The sequence below is a fragment of the Stegostoma tigrinum genome, chromosome 2 (genome assembly GCF_030684315.1).
Source record: "Stegostoma tigrinum isolate sSteTig4 chromosome 2, sSteTig4.hap1, whole genome shotgun sequence".
Classification (NCBI taxonomy): Eukaryota; Metazoa; Chordata; class Chondrichthyes; order Orectolobiformes; family Stegostomatidae; genus Stegostoma; species Stegostoma tigrinum.
Genome location: NC_081355.1, coordinates 130,936,676 through 130,962,659, shown reverse-complemented (window position 1 = coordinate 130,962,659; position 25,984 = coordinate 130,936,676). Strand labels below are relative to the sequence as shown.

The 25,984-nt window shown below is 40.5% G+C and overlaps 1 protein-coding gene across 3 annotated transcripts in view; it reads right to left on the bottom strand.

The window, feature by feature from the left end:
- Nucleotides 1–25,984, bottom strand: part of ccny (cyclin Y) — a 240,686-nt gene that overhangs the window by 42,119 nt on the left and 172,583 nt on the right. For all 3 annotated transcript variants that reach the window (XM_048521400.2, XM_059639396.1, XM_059639401.1), the window contains exons 2-3: nucleotides 25,691–25,765; nucleotides 4,599–4,633 (exon numbers count right to left, since the gene is read on the bottom strand). In XM_048521400.2, coding sequence (XP_048377357.1) covers nucleotides 4,599–4,633; nucleotides 25,691–25,765 — 110 coding nt within the window. The remainder of the gene's footprint in view (nucleotides 1–4,598; nucleotides 4,634–25,690; nucleotides 25,766–25,984) is intronic.

Sequence of the window (25,984 nt, the reverse complement as noted above, 5' to 3'; positions counted from 1 at the left end):
CCACTTATCCTGAACATATCCCTGAACACTATGCACAATTTAGCATGGCCAATCCACCGAGCCTGCACATTTCTGGACTGGGGAGGGACACCGGAGCACCCGGAGGTAACCCACGCAGACATGGGGAGAACGTGCAAACTCCACACAGACAGTCGCCTGAAGTTGGCATCGAACCCAGGTCCCTGGCGCCATAAGGCAGCACCGCTGACCAGTGAAACACCGTGCCCCCCAACTTTTAAACTTTAGATAAAATGTAAATCTTATTCAAATAATATTGGCATTTGCACTGATGACAACTTGATATTACTGAAAGATTACTCTGAGAAAAATCATAACCAAAACCAATACAACACACATCATTATGAACAAAATATTGTTTAAATTGTCGACTGATCCACCAACTTGCTACTAAAACTAGAACAGGGCCGCAGACCAGCTTATCACGCACCCCCGCCCCCACCCCACCCCACCCCCCAACACCACCTTGCTATCTGACTATCATGTATCACAGTATCCAGCTGCCACATGGAAAAACACACACTTAATCACGAGAGTTATATGTCATGGGATAGTGGACTATCTTGTTAAAATATCTGTAGGCTTGCCACTAAAACATTTTCTGAAGTACACTGCTAGGTGAACACAGCTTCCAATCTCTGCTCTAAATCAAACCTGCACTCAGCCTTCCTCGACAAATACCTCAATGTGTCCAGTTGCAACATAATAACATAGTGCAACACAGGATTGGTTATTCGGTTTGACTGGCAACACTGATTTAGAAACATTTCTCTTTTCACAGATTTGTAAATAGAAGAGAATGAGAACAGCTGAGAAAAGCATTAAGAAATGATGACAATGCAAAATTAAAAATAATCATCACGCCTTCAAAGCAAAAAACCCAAAATAAACAAGGCCTTACCATGCTGAACAAACAGTCCACATGACTAGTGCAACAAATGCTTTAAGGACAAAGGAAAAAACTTGAAAAAGAAAAGGAGAGAGAAGAAATTGAAGGTCATACTATGATCAAAATTAAAACCACAGGAAGCAGTAACAGAAATGGACTACCCTCACACCTTTCCCTCCCTCACAGAACCAACTCTAATCTATACAGGAATCATAAACAAATCTAATCACAATATTCCAGACACTGCTGGCAAGTATTCACGTGTCATTATTTTGCAAAACCTCAAAGCTATCTAAGTGCCACCTTCTTTCTGAAATGCACTGCCTTCAAAACCAAACCTAATTAGTTTATGAATTCATCTCTGCTGTTCCCTACTCTCAGTTTCACAGTTTAGAAAGTATAATTTGAGGCGAGGCATGGTTAGAACACTTCGTAAAAGCACTACCGTCAGTCTTTTCCTCGCAACCCCGTAATTTTCTTTCTATTCCAATAATGATCCAATTCTTTTTGAATGCTTCAATTTAGTCTTTCTCCACCACAGGCTCTGGCTGTGCAGGGCAGCCCCTAAACACTGGATGAATGAAACAGCTTTCTTCATGTCACCCTGAGTTCTTTTCATCTTAAATCACTGTTCTCTGCTTCCAAACCCTCTGACGAATTGGCAACAGTTGCTCTCGATCTAATCTGTTCAGAAGAACCATTGTTTTGAAGACCTCTATCAAATCTACTCCCAAGCTTCCCTCGTGAAGAACAGTCCTAGCTCTTCCCCAATTTATTTGCAAACTGAGGCTCACATACAGAATCACCTCTCAGTGCCTTCAGATCCTCCCTAAAGAGAGACATCCAGAATCGGGCACAATGTTCTGGTTCTCACTAAATTCAGGTTTAAAAAGGTTTACAGTAAAGTTGATAATAAAATGTGAGGCTGGATGAACACGGCATCTCCTGAGATGCTGCTGGGCCTGCTGTGTTCATCCAGCCTCACATTTTATTATCTTGGATTCTCCAGCATCTGCAGTTCCCATTATCACTGTTACAGTAAAGTTGCTTGCTTTGGCACAATATGCCTACAGTTATACATTTCTGGATCAGATCCCAAATGCCTTATTAGCCACATTCACAACTTGCCCTGTGACCTTAAAGAAGTTGGGCAGATAAATCTCAATTTCTCTCTAATCCTCCACCATATTTAGAATAGAAACGTTTATTTTATATTTCCAATCCTCACTTTTCCTATCAAAACATGCTGTTACACATTTCTCTGCATTAAATTTCATCAGCTACTTGTTTGCCCATTCAATCAGCCTTTCTATGCTATCTTCATATGTTCCTCACAGGTCACAATACCTCCAGGTTTCACAGCACCAGTAACTTTTGAAATTGTGCCTTGCATATCCAAGTCTAAGTCATTAACAACTAAGAAAAGCAGTGTCCTAATAGCAAGCCCATGGCAGCCAGCCTTTCTATGACTTCCTCCAGTCTGAACAGCATCTATTCATCGCCATTTGCATCCCTGCTTCAAATGGCCCTTTTCATTCCTTAGTCTTCAACTTTCCTGACAGGTCTTTTGCAAAGCAAATTACTAAGTGCCTTTTAGAACCCATGTATGCAACTTCAACTGCATTATTTTTATCAATACCTCCTGATATTTCAAAAAGAAAATCAAATTAAGCTGTTGTTGAAAAAGGACACATTTTGTTAAACTTGTTGTCTTGCACTTATCAGTACTTTCACAAGAATACCCATGGAAAGGGGAGATTGCTAAGATTAAGTTGACAATCAATTTAAGATTACCAGTGGAGCCTGGAGTGTGGCACAAAACTACACATATTAATATGCAAGGCTCTGTTTTTTGCAGACAAGAAGAATAAGTACCAATGTTGTACCAGTATTAATATTAAGTATGCAACAGCTGTTGTCAGGTTCATTCCTCAAGAAAATGTCTTGTCTGATTCTACCTGACCAATTTAAATTTAAACAAAGTTTGGCAGTTAACTGTCAGTCATTGTCCAATTGGCATATTATCCGTGGTAACACCTCCACTAAACAGAGGCAAGTTGTTGATCAATCAATGAGCACTCTCCGCTCGTACAGTATAAGATGTTACTCTCCTCAAACTGATCTTCCTCTGAATATGTATTATGTCTTCCAGATAAAAAGCATCAACAAAATGGGTTTTGTTCGGCAATTCTCAATTTCTATATTGCTACATAAAATTAGTTAAACATGTTTTGCCTGTAACAAATCTGTACGAGATTTCCTGAATAAATTCAGAAGTATCAAACAGTCAGTTGATTTTTTTCCTTGATTATTGTTTTTAATTTTGGGTTTCACATAACATGATCATAAACTGAATCCTGCACTGCAGGTGAACTTCACAAAAATGCACTATCTGAACTAATCCTCAGTGCTTCACTCAAAGGTCAACAGTGGTTATGTGACCATGATTGAGTTTTTAAATTGAAGTCAGCTTTTAAAATCAGCCTTTGTTGTATACAAACTCAAGTCCTTAGGACATCAGACTGGGGGTCTGGATTGTGAACCCAATGACATTACCACTATGCCACCACTTCCGGTCTTCCTCTTGCCTACAGTTGGTTGTATCTGTGGTGATCAAGGATGGGAAATGAATATTCAAGGATATTTGACACTTAGGAACAATTGGTAAAAAGGAAAAAGAAATGAGATGGAGCTATTAATCAAGGATGAGAGCAGTGTGTTAACGAGAGAGGATCTTAGATTAGAAGATCAAGACACAGAAGAAGCTTGGGTGCAGCTAAAGAAATAGCAACCATTGGATGAAGTTGATGAGAGATCAAAAATTAGTGGTAAATATAAGGCATGGTATAAATTAATAAATTAGAATTGCATGCCAGAAGGGCAATACATTTTTCATGCGGAACTACAATCTATGTATAAACGTGCCAACTCTTGTTAGCACTAATATTGTGGAGGATGAAGACTGTTTTCTAGAACAAGAAAGGAAACAGAATGTACAATATTAGATCTAAAATAATTTCATGACAATAGGTTAATTAACAATTTCACCGTAAAGGAGCCATTACGGAAGAGAATTTTACATTAAGGTTGAAAATGATGGAGGTCAATCAGAAGGTAGAGTTTTAAAATTGAATCAATTTTAAGGGCTGTAGAGACTCAGATTTTTTGGATATTGAAGACATCAAGGAATACAGGATAGTGCGGGAAAATCGAAGTAGAACAGTGACCATGAGTGTGTTGAACAACACAGCAGGCTTGAGGTGCCAAATGGCCTAGAACTGCTCTAATTTCCTTTATTCCAATCTCTTAGTTAAAGGGTACAAGCTTCTGAGACATCAAAACCTGACCAAACTTCAAACCAACCTGAGAATGGACTAACCTTTACTCATCCTTACCTTTTATAAATGTGCAGACAACATCTGACTCAAATTAAGAGGGATAAACAAATAAGCTTCCACACCATGACAAAACAATCAAGATTTTAAAAAAATTGATTTTCTTTGTCAAAGTCTAGGTTATCACATGGCTACAGATGAGTAGCTTCAATGTCTAGAAAAGTTGATGACAACTTTAACCCAAGCATCAAATCTGCTGAAGGGTATTAGGTACTCCAAACAAAGAAAAGAGTTAATTAAAAACCACTAAATATGCTGAGACTGTAGGCAGTTCCAGAATGTAGAGTAGTACTTACATGATTTATGTAGAGGCTTTTCCGTTTCTCTCTGACTGTGAAACATAGAAAAATAAATTATTGTTGAAAAAAACTCACATAATTTCACAGTTTCAAATAAAAAACAAACACTGCAGATGCTGGAAAGAAGAAGAATTAACATTTTGAGTCCAGTACAACTCTTAATAAAAACCAAAAGAATTGCAGAAGCTGTAAATCAGAAACAAAAACAGAAGTTGCTGGAAAAGCTCAGCAGAACTCTTTCTGAGGAAGGGTCACTCGGCCCAAAATGTTAACTCTGATTTCTCTCCACCGATGCTGCCAGAGCTGCTGAGCTTTTCCAGCAACTTCTGTTTTTGTTTCTGCTTTGACGCTTCTTTGGTTCTGTTAACGGTTTCTCCCTCCACATATACTGACAGACATGCTGAGTTTCTCCAGCATTTTCTGAATTGACTGCATTTATCAGGAAATATTCTAAAGGATTTCATGGAAGAAAATTAACCTTAAACCAATGTAGAGGAAATTAGCTGAGATGACCAATGGTTTAGTCAAATAGGGAGGTTTTAAGGAAGGTCAGAGGATGGGAAATGATAGGTACCATATCCATTGGCTGCACAAGTTGAGAAGTTAGGAGAAGAGATAAGGGAGGCTGTGATTTGAATTATGGTCTTCATCCTTGAAACAAAGTTGAAGGAACCAACTAGTTAAGAGGTCAAACTAGGTTAATGTAATCTCTGGCTTCAGCAGTATGTTAGTACCAATACGTTTAAGTCCAAAAAAAATGTTAGTGCTACTTTAAGTAAAGTTTTGTCAGTCTCTATAAAACCCTTGAACAAACATCATCACTGGTACAGCATAAAATTTGCTCTGCAGCGTCACAGTTACTGCATTGTATGAAAACTTCTTACAACCATCATTCAGTTTTACTTAAAAAAAAACTAGGACAGCAAGATATAAAGGATTCATTGTCGCTGCTGTTCCTCTTCACTTTCCATTCACTGTTTATTGTGATCGTTGTACCATGCAACCTTCCTCAGGTTATGATGACACAGAAGTGATCACTATCACAGATATTTCTCATTATTGTGAAATCATCTTTGAACAGTACTTATTATTGATAATCACAGATAATTAACACTCCTGTTGCACAGCACTAACTCAACTCAATGTCATTTACAGATCAATATGCAAGTATGATGTTTGCAGTGTTTTACCAAGAAGAAAGGTTAGCGATTTGCTTCTAAAAGTCAATACAACCTACTAAATTCCAGACAGAAGTTCAGTGAGTAGGTGAAGCTCAATGTAACTTTACCAGAGAGTGAAAGGGATACTCAAAAGCTTACCCAAATCTGCTCAGAGGAAAGCAGCTAACCTTCCAGTGGTTCAATGTCTTCATTATTTGGGACACTGACCTACCACTTAATTGCACCCATCTAACTACAGAAACAGATATAGGCAACCTTCAGCAGGAAATGTCACTGAGCTTCAGATGGACATTTATTTCAGCGAAGAATTCTGTTGCATAACTGCCACAATCAATAACAACAGAATATCCACAACAATACTGCACGTAAAGACTCTCATTAACAGTGACAATGTGTCTTACAGAACCCCATTAAAGAACACGGTGGAAAAAAACAAGACTCCCACTTACTCATCAGAGATAATGGGAACTGCAGATGCTGGAGAATCCAAGATAACAAAGTGTGGAGCGGGATGAACACAGCAGGCCAAGCAGCACCTTAGGAACACAAAAGCTGACGTTTCGGATCTAGACACTTCATCAGATGAAAGGGTCTAGGCCCGAAACATCAGCTTTTGTGTTCCTAAGATGCTGCTTGGCCTGCTGTGTTCATCCCGCTCCACACTTTGTTATCTGCTACATACCAATCACTTGTTTCCCTGATATGGTCCTGTGGAGAACCAAACTGCATTTGTGACTACGTACGTAAACAAAGATACCTTTTTTGAACAAAGTATATTTTTTAAATTAAAAACAAATTATCCTGCCTTGTTCCATCCCCAGTAGATTGTTTTCTTCCATGATAATTAATACTTTCTCGTAATATAACAAATATTATACACTGATCGATGTTGGTAATTTTCATAGGTACATGGAGAACCAAAAAAGACAAGGAACATTCAAGGATACCTCACACGCAACTAGTTATTAAACAACATAGAGACAGACAGAATCAGGAAAGGACATGGTAATAGCACCGGAAATACAAGAACACAACATACAGACAAAAAGCAGTAATTTACTGCAGAAGATCCAGTGAATTATCAGAAATCACATTCCCTCAAAACTTAAAACATCCTGCTCTTTTAATTCAAAGTAATGAATGGCCTAATGTGCAATATTATTACATCTGTTAAAATAACATTGTCAGGAAGTTGATGTAGGAATCAAAAATGTTCTTTCTAAAAGCAACAGACTTGTTTGAGGATGTTGTTTTACAGCTCAAGGATGTTTCGAATGGAGTTCTAGTCAAAGTAAACTATGCTGTGTTAACATTTTTACTCACTTGGGCTTTCAAATCTATACAGTCAGCAAGACAAGTGACCATTAGGTCCACAGTCTTCTACAAATGCCATCAGCAGAAGCCATATTAGGGGATTATGGCGATGTAGTGGTAATGTCACTGGACTATTATCCAGAATCACAGATTAATATTCTGCGGATGTGTTCAAATCTCACCACAGAAGATAATGAAATCCAAATTCTGTTTTAATATGCCCAGAATAAATTGCTGGTGACCATGTAACCACTGTCAACTGTGGTGAACCAGAGGACAAATATCCTGTAGGGAAGGAAATCCGCCATGCTTACCTTGTCTGGTCATGTGACTCGAGACCCAGAGCAATGTGGCTAATCCACAACTGCCCTTGAGGCAATAATTATTGGCCTGGCCAGTGATGGCAACATTCCATGAATGAATAAAATGAAAAACTCTGCATTTGTAATTGGGACAGGGAGGTACACCTGTTCTTATCACATCGTGGATAGCCCAGTTGAATGCTCTGCTGTACAAATATATTTGCTCCCTGCTGAGAGGTGAAAAATGTCATTCCTTGCAACCTGGACTATGACCATCATTATTGTACTCAACAAGACACTATTGAAACTCCTATAAATGCACAAACCTTTCGCAACAACATTCAGGTTTGCTGAATGCCCACAAGTTTAAGATGACCTCTATAGGCACTGAAACCTATCTTAAAGTAACTGCATGGTTTTAAGAGCTGTATAATTGCATATCTTTCTCCTCCCTGCTCCAAACTGAGCTTTTCAAATCCGGCTCACGAAGCTACAATTGCGGTCTTGCTACATACTTTCTCCGTCCCAAGCGGTCCTCCCACCTGCAATTCTTAACTTGACCACTAGATGGTGAAGTTGAGCAGGAGTGACATGTCGTGCCAAGAGGGAGGAAAAGTTGTTGCTCCCTGCTCTGCCTTGGAGGCAGACATTCTGTCTGTTTGTTGATGTTGCAAAAAGATGGTATCTAAGAAGCTTCTATCATGCACATATAGAACAATCTGATCAGAACAGAATGTACAAAGCAAAAAGTGAGGCTCTGAAGTTTGTAGAATACCTGAAACATTAATGGTTTGATTGATTGATGTTTGATTATGTTAGTTGGTCCTCTGATCTATTTAGCTGCGTTTGTTGCTTAAGCTTGTGGCTACAGCTAGATAGCTAAGGAAACAGAGAGGTTTCCAGACAGCGAACAATGGTGCCAATCGCTGTACACCTGGGATAGGAATTTTATGTTCTATCGTTGCCTCTCTTCAACTCCCCTCTATACTGCCCTACTGATTGTTTTGCTTCAGAAGGTCCGTGTTCCTTAATGGGAAAAAGTTCCACATTCACACACTCCAGCTAGAAAACCTAGTAGATTTTTAATTTATCTCTTGTGCTCAGACGGGGTACATTTGCTAAACTTCTGTGATGATATATTACTGGAATAGTGCCTTACAGTCAGCTTCACACAAACATGTTATTGAACCTCGCTATCAAAAATAACTGTTGTGCTTCATGCAAAAATATACAATTACAAATAAACAATTCATCTGGAATAAAAACTTGGGCAAAATTTTTCTACCACATTTTGGAAACAATTTGATGTAACACAACGCTCGTTATGTTGATTTGTATTTTGTTCATGGTCAAGAACAGAATTCAGATTTTTTTTAACATGAAGTGACTGCGTAGGCAAGGTGATACCACATGCGGCAAATACACTCTTACAGTGGCAGCAAATGCAGACAAGGAAGGCAGACCTGGACTCTTACTGAGATCATGGATGTAAGCAAATCCCCTAAGTTCTAAGATGCTTTAAAGTAATGCAGTCAAACCCTTCGTTTATTTGGAATAAACAATATCTCTGAATTGCTCTAAGATAAATCAGATTTCAAGGATGTACAGCAAATCAATAAATATACTGTAAAATTGGCATCAAGGATGATTGAGAAAAGGTTAACTTCACTAGCTCAAGGCCATTTCTTTCATCATTGGGCAATTCTCTCATTATGGGAGGGATGGATTTCAGAGTTCAAGGCCTGCATGCTCACTACAGGGATAAACAGTCCTGGTGTGGGGAAGACAGTGGTGTATTAGTAATCTCACTGGATTAATTATACAGTTTCCTAGGGACATGGGTTTAAATCTCACCATGGCATATGGTGAAATCTGAATTCAATAAAGGAATTCGCGAATAAAAAGCTAGGCTGAAGGCAATCTTGCAACCACTGTCGATGCTTATAAAATCCCATTTGGTTCGCTAATTTTTTTTAGGGAGGGGAAGCTGCCAACCTTACTAGGCCTGACTACATGTGACTCCAGGCCAATACAGTTGACTCTTAACTGCTCTCTGGGCAAATAGAGATAAGCAATAAATGTTGGCCAAATCCTACAAATGAGTGGAAGGCCAGAGATGGAATATTGTAAGCTCGCACATTTCAATACACAAGTGCGTCTCCATACTATTACAAAGATTTCAACAAGAATATTGGAATAAAGTTGTGTACCAGAACATAAACAAGAAAAAACCTTACTACTGTTCAGAACATAGCCAGAGGATTTAGTCAAAAGGGGATCCAAGATGAACAAGCAAGGACAGCAATTTAAGAACATATTTCATTTCTTTATACCTTCACATGTTGAAGGCATCACTGGCTAGGCCAGCATCCCTAATCGCGAAGAGGACAGTTCAGAGTCAAACACATTGCTGTGGTCTGGAGTCACATGTAGGCCACACCAGGTAAAAATGGCAGTTTCCTTCCTTAAAGAACATTGGTGAATTAGATAGGTTTTCCAACAATCGATGATGGTTTCATGCTCATCATTAGACGTTTTCCAGATATTTACTGAATTCAAATTCCACGATCTACCATGCAGGATTCGAACCCGAGTCAGCAGAACATTAACAGTGTCTTTGGATTAATAATCTAGTGAAAATATCACTAGGGCCATCACCTCCCTGCAATAATTTTTTTTCAGTGATGCTGATCATCTATGTCACAGAAGCATGACATCTGATTCTTGGTCTAATCGCAGGTTAAAGAGACCTTTGCAATTCAAACATAATTTCTGCAAGTAAAAGTTCAGCTTGTCTGTCTTCTCTAAAAAATGGCTTGATCTACATATGCTTATTATTTAAGGTGATTTAATTAAAAAATTGCATTTAGCCGGTGGGTGTGACATAGTAATATTTAATGGTTTGACTGATACATGTTAGATTAAATTATGTAATGATTCATGTCACTTATGGGTGGAGCTAGAGAGATAAGACGACAGAAAAGTTTCTCAACTCTGGTTGAAACTGTGCATGTTTACAATCTTGCAAGCTGTGGGATGTTTTAAAGTAATGCAGATAAAGCTGTCATAGATGTAGAATTATTGATACTTGATACGTGATAAATATATAGTTGCCAACAAATACAACACTGATATCAATCTGTTCCATTTGGATTCCACCAAGGCTGCTCAGCTCCTGACCCATTACAGTGTTGATCCAAACATGGACAAAACTGCTGAACTCCATAAGTGAAGTGAGCTGACAGCAACTGCCCTTGACATCAAAGCAGTATTTGACCAAGTAAGGCACTGATGAACCAGAGGGGAGTCATACCTAGCACAAAAGGAAACAGTTGTGGAAAATTATAGGTCAAAGAATAAAGGGGACAGCAGCAAGTGGATACAAAATCAGCCAAGTGATCGGAAAGACAGTAATGGTTAATGGATATTTCTCAGGCTGGAGAAAGAGTTGTAGTCCTGGGACTCTTTCTTTTCCGGGTAGATATTAATGATCTCGTGAGGAGGAGTGCACAGAACTCCTAAGGACACAGGCAAGTTGGAGCGGAGAGATAGTGGCAGGTAGGGTTGAATGCACAGAAGCAAGGTGGAGCATTTTGGTAGAAAGAACATTCAAAGACCATACAAAATAACAGACACAATTTGAAAGGGAGGTGCAGGAGCAGAGGGACCTGGGTGTGGAGGGGCACGGGCCACTGAAGGTGAGGCATAACTGGTTGAAAGAGGAATTCATAAAACATACAGAATCTTTAGCTTTAGTAACAGAGGCACAAGGTACAAGAACAATGAGATGATGTTGTATATGACTCATGTTAAAAGCTCAACGGAAGTACTGTGTATAGTTCTGCATGTCACATTATAGGAAGGATTTCTTTATTTAGTCATTCAGTCGCAGGATGTAGCCATCGCTAGCTGGCCCATCTCATGTTGCCCTTGAGTAGATGGTGGGATGAGTTAGATTCTTCTTCATTCAATGTTATGTACACCCACAATGCTGTTAGGGAGGGCTTCCAGGATTCTGAACTAGCAATAGTGTTATATTTCCAAGTCGGGAACTTGCTGGTGGTAGTTTTCCTATATATCTGCTGCCCTTGTTCCTTCCAGATGCTAACGATTTAAGTTTGGAACATGCTAAGGAGCCTTGGTGAATATCTGCAGTGCATCTTGAAGATGATGCACATACTTGCATCAAATGAGCACTGATGTTGGACAGAATGGTTCTTGTGGATGCAGTGACAATCAAGTGCGCTGCTTTGTCTGGAGAGTGTCAAGCTTCTTCAGTGTTGCCTGAGCTGCACCCATCCAGGCAAATGGGGAACATTCCATCATAGTCATAATTCATGCCTTGTAGTCAGTGGATAGTCCGGAAGCAAATTACTCAATGCAAGAATGGCACAGTGGCTCAGTGATTAGCATTGCTGCCTCACAGCACCAGGGACTCGAGTTCGATTCCAGATGTGGGTGATTGTCCGTGTGGAGTTTGCACACTCTCTCCATTTCTACGTGGGTTACTTCTGGGTGGTCCGGTTTCCTCCCACAATCCAAAAAATGCTCTGGTTAGGTGCACTGGCCATGCTAAATTGTCAGTAGTGTCCAGGGACATGCTGCATGGGTGGGTTAGCCATGAGGAAATGCAGGGTTACAGGGGTATGGTAGGGGTGAGATGTTCTTTGGAGAACAGTAGACACTCGGTAGACTGAATGGCCTGTAACGACACTGTAGGACTCTAAGATTCTTTTGACCTGGTCTTGCAACCACAGTACTTAATTGAATTGTCCATTTCAGTTCCTGGTCAATGGTAACCCCTCAGATGTTGACAGTGGGGGTGATACAACTGAATGTCGAGGGGCAGTAGTCAGATTGTCAGTTATTGGAAATAGTCATTGCCATGTTTTTTGCCCAAGTCCAGATTTTGCTGCGTTTGGACACGGACTGCTTCATTATCTGAGGAGTTGTGAATGATGATGGCTATTGTGCAACCATTGGTGAACTCCCCCTTCCCCCACCGCATCCCAAATCTCCCCTTCCCGCACCGCATCCCAAATCTCCCCTTCCCTCACCGCATCCTAAAACCAGCCCAGTTCGTCCCCTCCCCCCACTGCACCACACAACCAGCCTAGCTCTTCCCCCCCACCTACTGCATCCCAAACCAGTCCAGCCTGTCTCCGCCTCCCTAACCTGTTCTTCCTCTCACCCATCCCTTCCTCCCACCCCAAGCCGCACCTCCATCTCCTACCTACTAACCTCATCCCACCTCCTTGACCTGTCCGTCTTCCCTGGACTGACCTATCCCGTCCCTACCTCCCCACCTATACTCTCCTCTCCACCTATCTTCTTTTCTCTCCATCTTCGGTCCGCCTCCCCCTCTCTCCCTATTTATTCCAGAACCCTCACCCCATCCCCCTCTCTGAAGAAGGGTCTAGGCCCGAAACGTCAGCTTTTGTGCTCCTGAGATGCTGCTGGGCCTGCTGTGTTCATCCAGCCTCACATTTTATTATATTACATTGGTGAACATGCCCACTTCTGACTTATGATGGAGGGGAAGTTATTGATGAAGCAGTGAAGACACAGCCCTGACGAACTCCTGCAGAGACATCCTGGAGCTGAAATGACTGACCTTCAACAACCAGGATCATCTTTCTTTAACCACATATGACTCCAATCAATGGAGAATCTTCCTCTGATTCCTGTGACCTCCAGTTTTGCTGGGGCTCTTTGATGCCACACATGGTCGAATGCAGCCTTGTGTCACTCTCACCTTGCCTCTGGAATTCAGCTCTTTTGTCCATGTTTGCACCAAGGCTGTAATGAGGTCAGGGGCTGAGTGGCCCTGGCAGAATCCAAACTGGGCAACAATGAGATGGTTATTGCTAAGCACTGACAGCACTGTTGATGGCACCTTTCATCACTTGATTGATAATCGTGAGTAGACCGATGAATCTTGTTGGTTCATTCACCAACTGTTGCAAACCCAGTTTTACAGCTATCAGCTTTGGGACTTAACCAGCACAGTCAATAGTGCTGCCGCTGAATCACTATTGGTGCTGAACAGTGAAGTTCCCAATCCAGAGTACATTCTGTGCACTTGCTACCATCGGTGTTTCCTTCAAGTTCTGTTCAACACTGAGGAGTACTGATTCATGGGTGGTAGATGGTAATCAGCAAGAGGTCCCCTTGCCAATGTTTCAAGTGATGCCATGAGACTTCATGAGTTCTAAGTCAATGTTGAAGATTCCAAGGAAACCTCCCTCCCAAATGGATACCAATGCCAAACATCCAAGAATTCCCTGGCTGTCCTCTGCTTGGCTTGTCTTTTGATAGTAGTGTTGTCCCAGTTAATAGTGTGGTTTGTCTGCCTGTTTGTCCCACGTAGTGTTCTGTGCAGTCTCCGCATGGTATCTTGTGAACCATATTCATCCTGTCCATGGTATCTATTGGGTCTTTAAAATTGGTCAGTCTCACTGTAGCTACTGGTTTGTGTGCTGTCATGAGAGGCATAGATAGAGTTGATAGCCAGAGACTATTTCCCAGGGCAGAAATGGCTAGCACGAGGGGTCATAGTTTTAAGCTGGTTGGTGGAAAGTATAGAGGGGATGTCAGAGGCAGGTTCTTTACGCAGAGAGTTGTGAGAGCATGGAATGCGTTGCCAGCAGCAGTTGTGGAAGCAAGGTCATTGGGGTCATTTAAGAGACTGCAGGACATGTATATGGTCACAGAAATTTGAGGGTGCATACATGAGGGTCAATGGTCGGCACAACATTGTGGGCTGAAGGGCCTGTTCTGTGCTGTACTGTTCTATGTTCTATGTTCTATGTTCTATGATTCCTGGTAGTCTGAATAGTCTGGCTGTCAGTCCTAAGGTTTTTTTGTATATAGTCTGGTCGTTATTGTTTCGGGTTCTGGTGTGTCCTGGTTGTGTTGTCTGTTAGTAGGCATGTGGCATCTACCTCCACAGCTTCATCCACAGATACATAGGATATAAGATGCTGTGCAAAGACTGCACAAAACACTGCATAGGACAAGCAGACAGACAACTAGTGACCCGCATCCACAAACACCAGATAGCAACTAAACGACACAATCTCTTGGCTCGAACGTCAGCTTTTGTGCTCCCAAGATGCTGCTTGGCCTGCTGTGTTCATCCAGCCCCACACTTTGTTATCTTGGATTCTCCAGCATCTGCAGTTCCCATTATTGCTGACATAGCCAGATGTCCTTGGTTTCAGTAGACACAGGCGAGAAAAACCACACTTTCAACTGGGATAACACTACTATCATAGGACAAGCCAAACAGAAGACATCCAGGGAATTCTTGGAGGCTTGGTATACATCTGCAGACTCCATCAACAAACACATTGAATTAGACCTGATATATCGACCATTCCAATGCACAACCAGAACCAGTACCTACCAGAAGCAGCAAAAACCAGACTGTATAAATTCAAACCGGCACAAGACAACAGCGCTTCATAGGAAGCTCCACAGCACTGAGGATGTTGCCTCGTGAGGGGACGAAACATCTGCTTTCAAACCTCCTCAGCTCAGTAAGCACACCAACATCCGCAGGCAATATGCCTTTTGTAAAGCTTTACAGATAATTGCGCTTCATTTTTGATTCAGGAGAGTATATTTGTTACTCATACAATCATAACTCTCTCAACCTTTTTCAGAAATTCACCATCCATTAGATGTTTAATGCACTTTCCATCCCAGGTCTCTATTCCTAATATGATGGAAAACTTTCAAATTGCTACAACTATTGAAGAATAATCTCCCATCGTTCGCATATCTTTGCATCACAAATGAGTTATTGCTGCACCCTCTTAAGCAAAATAATAAGCTTGTCCTTTTAATTTGCATTACTATTAAGAAAGGCTTTATTTCTTCTTATCCATCTAGTAATAATGCAGTCTTTATCAAAGAATAACTTTTAAGTACATCATCGTACTAATCAGATGTAATTATAAAAGCCATTAGATTAGTGAGAATGTTGGAAAAAATGTTTTTGATATCTCACGCTACTTCGGTGTTGAGATACAACTTGTACTTTGTGAAACATCCTAAGGCATTTTGCAGAACAAATATCAAACAAAATCTAACATCCAGCCATCCAAAGAAAAATTAGAACAAATGGACAAGAGCTTCATGAAAGAACTTGGTAGACCCAAAGAACAACCAAAATATTGCAACTGCAAAACAAGCACAAATGTAAGAGCTTAAAACATGTCTTGTGGTCTTGTGTATGTTGGAGGTGAAACCTTTTACTAAATTCATAAATGGAGTCAAAAGGAGCAACCCCAGAGAAAAAGTCAGAACAAAAATGAAAAACCCTTGAGCCACCTCCACAGTTTGGCCTATGTTGGTTCACGGTTCAGCTACAACTAATAGTTCACTTCTCTGTCAGCGATTCCTCAGGTGGGTAAATATAAATGCAGCTAATAGTGCCTTTTGACAGGCTCAGCCTGCACTTACAGTTCAAAAATCTGTTTTGGTGGACCACACAGCAGATTTGTGCAGTCACACAGCACAGAAACAGACCGATATGCCCAATCAATCCATGCTAAATATAATCCCAAAGTAAACTAGTCCCACCTGCCTGCTCCTGGCCCATATCCCTCCAAACATTTCCTATTCATGTACTTACCTAAATGACTTTTAAATGTTGTAACTGTGCCACCCACCATTAGAGCTATTTTGTCACGAAAATGAATATGATAGTATGCTGATCAAATATTTGCTCGAGCAAGTTTCTGTACATCTATTGTTAGTTGCTCTAATGCTTTAGAATCCATCTGGCAGAAGAATATTGCTGTGAATTGTCAACAAAATACCTATTTTCTGCATATAAACTGACACTTTCCCAGCTACCATCAGTTCTGAGGAAGGGTCATCGGACCCAAAACACTAACTCTGATTTTTTTCCTAACAGATGCTGCCAGAACTGCTGAACTTTTTCAGCAACTTTCTGTTTTTTTTTTAACCTTTTTTAAAAACCTTTCTCTACATTAAACCCAATATGACTTGAAAAACATTTCAGCTTTTAGACTGTACATCTAGAATCCAGAAAATTACCAGGCAAAGGCCAAATGTACTCTCTCATCCTGAACAATAGTTTCAATATTCTAATTTCATCCAGTTCCTTTTAAAACCATTTTCATTGAGCTAAGTAATAAAAATTCAATGTGTGTTTACTCCAAGGACTGTAATCACTGAGATTTATTTGTGAAGCATACAAATCCATCATATTAAAATGTGAGGCTGGATGAACACAGCAGGCCAAGCAGCATCTCAGGAGCACAATGCTGAGATGCTGCTTGGCCTGCTGTGTTCATCCAGCCTCACATTTTATTATCTCGGAATCTCCAGCATCTGCAGTTCCCATTATCTCAAATCCATCATATGTTTACTTTAGATTAGACTACAAGATGAACATAAGGTTATCATTAAACGCAACTTTTTAAAGTGTCTGCAGCAAGAGAAATTCTGGTACATTTTGTTTGATGTAGCAGTTACAAGGATAAAGCATAATTGTATGAAATTAGGAGAAAAATCTCTGCACATCAGCATCGATATGCTTCAAGAAGCAAATGACAGCTAACCAATATATTTCTTCTGCAACTCTCAAGTTTCAAACCAAATGGTTACTATAACTGACCATAACAGATTTGTAACCACACTACTTTATCCTAATGTTTGAAAAAAATCTTTCTAGACACTTGGGACGAGGCTGTCCTTCCTGTAAAGCACAAAATAGTAACAGTAATCACTGGGAGTGTCCACCAAGCAGTTCTTTTACTGTACTTCCCATAAAATCATTAAGAATTCAGCAGAATTCCACTTGAGACAGCACTGCATGAAAAAGTACTGAGCTACACATAACCAGAAGGACCTAAAGGCATAGGGAGAGTCAGCCAAATTCAGCCCATCTGAAATCACGAGCATACGAGATCTGAACTCTGCATCTCTTGGAATCTTCTCACTAACAAACAGACTTTTAAAAAAGCCTCCTAAATGTGAACCTTTTTATTCATTTCTGCTGGGTCCAAGGTATATATGCATCGAGATCATTGAGTATCTTTCACCAAATGCTTTCTGGCAAATAGAACAGCATTTGTTACCATGATACTCAGACTTCTACCAACTCAAAAACAAGCAAAAATCTTCAACAATTTATTTCATTCAGATGATTAGGCAGAAAGAAATTCTTTTAGCTTTTATGATGCTTAAGAGTGTAGTCTGTTATTTGAGCATCGATAAAATCTATCCCACTTAACCTTTATTAAAAGGTTTTTCTCTGCTTTTGTGTTGATCGAAGGCAGATTTGTCAAACAAAATTAAAATACAATTACAAATATATCACAATTAAACTCCAGTTTTTGCATCTCTACTTTCCAAATGCTGATCCGCTGTTTATTCATCTGTTGATCGTCTGTAAAGGTAAAGTCTCCATCATCCTAATGGAATATAGGGCTGCTCTATCATTAGAGAGAGACAACTGGTAGTGGTTTAATCCGCGGACATCATGCCTCAGTTAAGAGGGAAGGTTGAGAAAGAGAGCCCTACATGGTAACTTCAGCCGGTGCACAGATTGAACCTACACAGCTGGTATTACTCGGCATTGCAAACAATTCATCCAGCAAACTGAGCTAACCAAAACCCTTACATATGAAATTCACTCTAAGCTCTTGAATCTGTGCTATTATCCAAAATATATAGCGTCATTTTTCTAAATCAAATAGCATGGAACAACACACATTGTATTTTCATCTGTTAACTCTTAGCCAACTGAATAAACACACAAGTCACTCTTGCAAACATTTTAATGCCAGTGTTATCGAGGCAATTCTACGAAAATGGATTTGAACCCAGCAACAATAAGGAATGACAATATACTTCCAAGTCAGGACGGTGATGGCAAAAAAATACAGCAACTTCAAACAAGGAGCAGGTGCTCAATCTATTTTTTTTAAAAACCCATAGGACTTTGCATCACTGGCTAATTAAAAGCACCCACCCAAATCTTGTGGCCCGATTTACACTGCTTCCCATTAACTTCATGTCTTTGGCCTCCATAGGATTTCTTTGAAATTTGTGTCTCCAATCACAGTTAAGTCCTGTCTCTGCATGCAGACCCTTTATTGATGTGAAATGTGTTAATACACACCATTCACCTTTCACCCCCACCCCACAAAATCCCTCAGATTTGGAATTTGACCTGTGACGTCATCAGCTCATACACTCATCAACTTTGTAGGCAAAAATGTTTGGAGTTGAAGGCCACAGGGTAAGCCTATTTAAGAGCAAGCATCATTGTCACAGTGCTGTACCAAAATTATCGGAACATAAGAAAAAGGAGGAATAAGCTATTTGACCCCTCAAGCCTGCCCAGCCATTCAACAGGATCATGGCTGACCTGCCTCAATCTCTCTTTTATGCCAATTCTCAAGTCCTCAATTTATCAGAATATAGCTGCTTCTCAAATTTTTTTTAGTTAATTACCTCTACAACAATCTGGAGTACAGACTTCCACAAATTTACAGTGCTCCGAGAGAAGAAATTCCTTTGCATCTCAGTTTCAAATGATTGTTTCCCTTATTCTGTAGTTATGTCCTTGAGATTGAGATCCCCCCCCATGTGTAGAAATACCTTAATACCCACCTGGTCAAGCCCCCTCAGAATCTTGTATGTTTCTCATTCTTTTAAACACTAAGGAATAAAGGCCTAACTTGTTTAGCAATTCTTGGTAAGTCAAACCCTTCATCCCACAAATCAGCCAAGTGAATCTCTTTTAAACTGTTTCCAGTGCTAGTTCATTCATCCTTAAATTGGAGAACTAAAAGTATGTGCAGTATTCGGATGTGACCTCAACAATGACCTGTTCTTTGTAAGACTATCTGTTTCAAACCTCAAACCTTTCTTAGGTCCTCATCACCATATGTATGCCCACCTATTATTATACCGTTAGCAAATTTAGATATATTCTGCCGCTTCCTCCAAGTCACTAAAATAAACAGTACGCAACTGAGGCCTGAGGAGTGATGACTGTGGAACTCCGCTAGATATACCTTTCCAACTTAAAGATGATACATTTCATGGAATCCTACAGCACAGAAAAGGCCCTTTGATCCATCGAGTCTGCACCAACAAAAACTAGTCTGTTTCTATTTCTTCCCAAAGTCTTCTGTATGTTATCCATTCCTCCACCATTACCTCCAATACCGCGAGCCAATGCAAAAACTGTCTATGCGGGCTCTTCTCAAATACCCGGCATTCCAAATACACTACATCTATCAACTCCACTTAATGAACTCTGTTTGTTATATTCTCAAAGAAATCTAGCAAATTTGTAAAACATGATATCCCTTTCGTAAAACCATGTTGACTCTGTTCGATTATGTTAAGTCTTTCTAAATGTCATTCATCTTCTTTAATAATGGACCCTAACACCTTTCTAACTACAGATGTTAGGCTGACTGGGCTACACTTTCCTGCTTTCTGTCTCACTCCATTCTTGAACAGGGCTGTGACATTACTGGTTTTCCAATCTGATAGAATCCTCACAAAATCCAGTTGGTTCAAGAACACTTTGGCCAAGGTCTCCACCACCTCTACAGCCACTTCCATGCTATCAGATCCTGGTGACTTATCTGCCTTCAGTCCCAATACTTTGTCCCTCACGCTAGAGACTGTTGCAAGATATTTCCTCCCATTTGCAGCTTGCTTATTTCTTATCTTTATCCTCCACCATGAATGCAAAACCCGATTTAAATAATCTGTCATTTTTCTGTACCCTTTTCCACACATAATTTAGCTAAACGTTTTTTAAAATACTCTTAGAAACTCTTGTTGTTTGTTTTCATAGTTCACCAGTTTACTTTCACAGTCAATGTTCTCCCACTTTATTAACTTTGTAGTCATCTGCCGGTGGTTCAAAGACAAACTCCTAACCCTCTGGCTCACGAATAGTGTTTGCATTTTGTCTGCCTCAGCTTTTAACCAGATACTTTCTTTAATACCCTCCTCATCGAGTCCTTCTTTGCGATCAGGATACATTTTTACTGAGCATAATAAAACATTGGTTTAAATGTCTTCCACTGCTCATCCAATTCCCCTTCATTTATTTTCAGATCCCAAATTAAACAACTCTTTCTCCACCCCTCTGTAATTGCCCTAATTTATGGCGAAGAAGCTGGTGTGAGACCCAAGTTGCTGTCCCTCCAATTGAATTTCAAGCTCTACTATGTTGTGATTGCTATCCCCTAGAGGATACTTTACTACAAGATCTTTCACTGATTCTGCCTCATCACACATTACAAGTCTTAAAATAGTCTGTTCCTGGGTAGGTTCTGCAATGTACTGCTCTAAGAAACAATCTCTAGTGATGTCTAAAAATTTGTCTGTGTTACCCTTGGCATCTGATTTGTCCAGTCATCGTTCAGACTAAAATCACCTGCAACAACAGCAGTGCCATTCTTAAATGCCTCCATTGTTTGGGTCCTTGAGATGACTCCCACCCGTGACCTCTTTCCCTTGCTAATCTTTAATTCTACTCAAACAGGTTCCATATCATTACCTACTGTACCTACTCAGTGCTTAGCACAGCACTGATAACTCTCTTTATCAACCAAGCTACCTCACCTTTCCCTTTTTGTCTATTCTTCTTGGAGACCAAATGCTCTTGAATACTGAGTTCCCACTCTTGGTCACCCTGCAGCCATGTTACCATAATAACCATCAAGTCTGTACAAAATGTTAGTGCGGCCTCAATTGGAATATTGCATACAGTTCTAGTCGCCCCATTACAGGAAGGATGTGGAAGCATTGGAAAAGGTGCAGAGGAGATTTACCAAGATGTTGCCTGGCCTGGAGTGAAGGTCTTATGAGGAAAGACTGAGGGACTTGGGTCTGTTCTCATTGGAGAGAAGAAGGCTACAAGGGATTTAATAGAGACATAGAAGATGATCAGTGGGTTAGATAGGGTGGACAGTTAGAGTCTTTTTTCTAGGATGATGACGTCAGCTTGTACGAGGGGCCATAGCTACAAATTGAGGGGTGATAGATTTAAGACAGATGTCAGAGGCAGGTTCTTTACTCAGAGAGTGGTAAGGGTGTGGAATGCCCTGCCTGCCAATGTAGTTAACTCAGCCACATTAGGGGCATTTAAACAGTCCTTGGATAAGCATATGGATGATGATGGGATAGTGTAGGGGGTTGGGCTTAGATTAGGTCACAGGTCAGCGCAACATCGAGGGCCGAAGGGCCTGTTCTGCGCTGTATTGTTCTATGTTCTGTTGTCTTATTAATTTATTTCTGTTCGGACTGTCAACTAATCTTTTTTGCTATAAATGTGGTGGGCTTTCAAATAAAATTCAAGCTTTGACCTTTTTACCATTAATGGCTTACTCTGCTTTAAAATCTACTGACCTCTTCTCTATGTATTTTCTATCCCCTCCTGTCACACTTTATCACTTGCTTCTTTACCACTCTGCACCTCTGCTCTCCACTCCTGTTGGAGTATTTTCAACTTTTTAAAAAAATTTCTCCATTCGTGGGATGTGGGTGTCACTGGCTGGGTCAGCATTTAATGCCCATCTCGGTTGCCCTTGACAAGGTGGTGGTGGGCTGCCTTCTTAAACCGCTGCAGTCCACCTGCTGTGGGTTGACACCCCAATGCCATTCCGGAGGGAATTTCAGGAATTTGGACCCAGCAGCAGTGAAGGAACAGGAAGTATGGTGAGTGGCTTGGAGGGGAACTTGGAGGCGGTGGAGCTCCCATGTATCTGGTGCCCTTGTCCTTCTAGATGGAATTGGTCATGGGTTTGTAAGGTGCTGTCTCAGGATCTTTGGTGAATTTCTGCGGTGCATCTTATAAATAGCTGATCTTAGAATTGTAGAAGATCATAGAATCCCTACAGTGCGGAAGCAGGCCATTCGGCCCTTCAAGTCCACATGACTCACCGAAGAGCAGCCCACCCAGATCCTCCTCCCCAACCCTATCCATATAACTCTACATTTCATGTGGATAATCCACCTAGCCTGCACATCCCTGGATTCTACGGGCAATTTCACATGGCCAAGTCACATCTTTGGACTGTGAGGCAGCAGTGCTAACCACTGAGCCACCATGCTGTACACACTTCTGCTACTGAGTGTCAGTGGTGGAGGGAGTGGATGCTTGTGGATGTAGTGCCAATCAAGCGGACTGCTTCGTCCTGGATGGCGTCAAGCTTCTTGAGTGTTGTTGGGGCTGCACTCATCCAGGCAAGTGGGGAGTATTCCATCACACTCCCGACTTGTGCCTTGTAAGTGGCAGACAGGCGTTGGGGAATGTATTACTTGCTGCAGTATTCACAGGCTCTAACCTGTTCTTGTACCCACTGTGATTATGCGGTGAGTTCAGTTGAGTTTCTGGTCAATGACAACCTCCGGATGTTTACAGTGTGGGATTCAGTGATGGCAACACCATTGAATGTCAAGGGGCAGTGGTTAGATTGTCTCTTATTGCAGATGACCATAGCCTGGCATTTGTGTGACACAAATGTTACTTGCCACTTGTCAGACCAAGCTTAGATATTGTCCAGATCTTGTTGCATTTGAACATGGATTGGTTCCATATCTGAGAAGTCACTGATGGTGCTGAACATTGAGCATTCATCACCAAACATCCCCACTTCTGATGTTATGAAGAAGGGAAGGTCATTGAGGAAGCAGCTGAAGATGGTTGGGCCTAGGACACTACGCTGAGGAACTCCTGCAGAGATGTCCTGGAGCTGAGATGACTGACCGCTAACAACCACGACTCTACTTCCCCTCATTAATTAGTTTAAAATTAGACTTCAACACAAGTGTCTGTAGAAATTGGCTGAAATAAATTTTAATTCATAATTTCCCTGCATTGGCGGGTCAAGTAATGAGTATGAAGGTTGTTATGTATTCATTGTCTAATTCTGGCTTTTGCATTGCCTCTACCCTTACTTCTCGACATAGTGAAACAGCAGCCTCTGAAAAAAGGCTGGGACTCACTGTCTGGGTTGGGCTGACAAAAGTTAGCATAAACTGAGCAGAGTCAAACTCCAATGTTTGCTGATTTCTCCAAATGCCACTATACAGTCCGGACTGCATGAGGGACTTCTTTAGCCAGACAGTGGTGAATCTATGGAATTCATTGCCACCGAAGGCTGTGGAGGCCCGGTCATTGAGTACATTTAAGACTGACATAGATAGGTTCCTGATTATCAAGGGGATCAAGGGTTATAGGGAGAAAGTGGGAGAATGGGGTTGACAAACTTATCAGCCATGATTGAATGACGGAGCAGACTCAATGGGCCGAATGGCCTAATTTCTGCTCCTATGTCTTATGGTCTTAAGTACAGTGTATGAAGATATTTTATGAATAAAGTTTGTTTTTGAAATAAAAACTGAAATGTGAAACTCATGGAAGGTTAGTTGAAGTTATTGTATTTATTGTATCCCAAGCTGGAAAAGATTATTTTTATGTCATCTTTAGCTAAAGAATTCCCACAGCTTTTGACATACTGAGTACAGTGTCACATAACCCAGTTGATGCCCATTTGTTTCTGACTTGACTCGCATCAACAGTCCAGGAGAGAGAAAGGGCAAGTAGAGGTGGGGAAGAGGCAGCCCAGGGGTGGGAGAAGTGATGAGCTGGTGAGGCAGTAGGCGGCCTACAAGAAGTTAGCACATTCCCGTCACAGGTTAAATTTATTCATTCTAATTGTTATTTTGTTTATGGATGCAGATATTTAGGAATGTACAGTACTTCAGTCTACAGGGTGTAATACTTTTTCTGTCACGAATGCTAAGTACAGCTTTTACATGGGTCATTACAGAAAAATCTGATTCACCTCATGTTGTCTCATTTAAAGCTGCACTCATTGGGAATGCAGTTAGAATGTTAACTGACAAATTACTTTGTTATTATTTCTTTGAATGAATCCAAAAGTGAAAGTCTTTACATGTGGACCCCTCATTCCCAGCACAGCAAGTCCAAACATACTTCCTAGCATTTTTAACAATCATCATTTCTCTAACTGGTCGGCAGTGGGAAAAGTCAAGGAACTGAAATTTCTTCCAATAGATGTAACACCACCAGGTATTTGATTGTTCAAGAAGAAAACAAGCAACATGAATCGTTAGAAGTTTGTCCAATGACTGAGTGTCTTCCAATCTAGTAATCATAAATAGAGTGCTGGTAGTGAACTTTGCTTCCACTAAGAGATAATAGGAACTGCAGATGCTGGAGAAGCCGAGATAACAAGGTGTGGAGCTGGATGAACACAGCAGGCCAAGCAGCATCTTAGGAGCTAACATTGTTGGCCTTTAACCTTTAGTTTGTTTGAGACTTATATTTGGTACAATATAATACAACACCCTTCTCTGTTAGGATAATAAACTAAAGCCACATGCTATCCTGAACCAATTTTCTACTTAAAAACTCCTGCTGCATTTTGTTAAGCAGCTTATAAACACAAAATTACCTATTAAGAAACGGAGGCATGAGGTATGTTGCAGTCAGGCATCTATTCTTTTGGTTTATTCAAACACGTCACTCAGAAGAGGCTTTGCTAATTGCAGAACTGCATCTTAATTAAGTGTCAAGGCTGATGGATGAGGAACAAAATTGCAACCGAGCACCTTCAAGTCTGAAAGCTGAAAGTGACCTGAGAATATGACCCAACAATCATGTGATTTGTCAATGATAAAGACTTTCCTATTGACACAGCACATGATCACACCTCTGAAAACATTCCAAACAATGGAATGGCTTTTCAAAAGTTTTTAAAGCCCAAAACAACAACAAATGAATAAAGAACAAGAAAACTTGTTTTGAGGTATTGCTTAAGGAAAATGACGCCCATCACTCCAGGATAAACTCCCCTTCTTCACAAAGTGCCATGGGATTTTTACATATATTCAAACAGGCAAAAAGGGACTCAATTTAATGTTTCATCAAAAAGACAGTAGTGTTTTGTTGCAGCAAACTCTCAGCACTTCTCTGCAATATTTATGCTCTATACAGTATGTTCAAGTCACTCCTGGGTTAATGTCTTTAAAGTTCTGGTCATATGTGAATATTTTATTGGAATTGAGCTGGTAGTAAGAATGAAAAAGCGAGATAGTTGTAAGCTGATATTAGGGAAGTTTAAAGACTAAACTGATCATTAAGCTGTTTTATGACTTTTATTTCTTATTATTGCACAGCAAGGTCAAATTCAGTTAAAAATTCCAATCAATAATGGAGCATGCTCGATATTATGCATTTTCAATTACTCACCGTCCGTCTGAGACTTGCTCAAGAACATGGTACTAGCTCGAGGGTGGTCCGAAGGGTTAAATTCCATGTTTAAATCTAAGGGAAAAAATTGAAAAAATAATTACTGTTCAGACAAAGTAATTAGCATAATCAGCATCTCATCCATTAGCTCAAGCCAACTACCATGACTGCTGTGAGTATACAATCACAGGATATTTTGCACCATATTATTAAGATTGCTTTGGCAACAACTCACAAACAGGTTACTTAAATCACTCAGACAAACAGGGCAGTAGGTACTCTAGTCACATAACT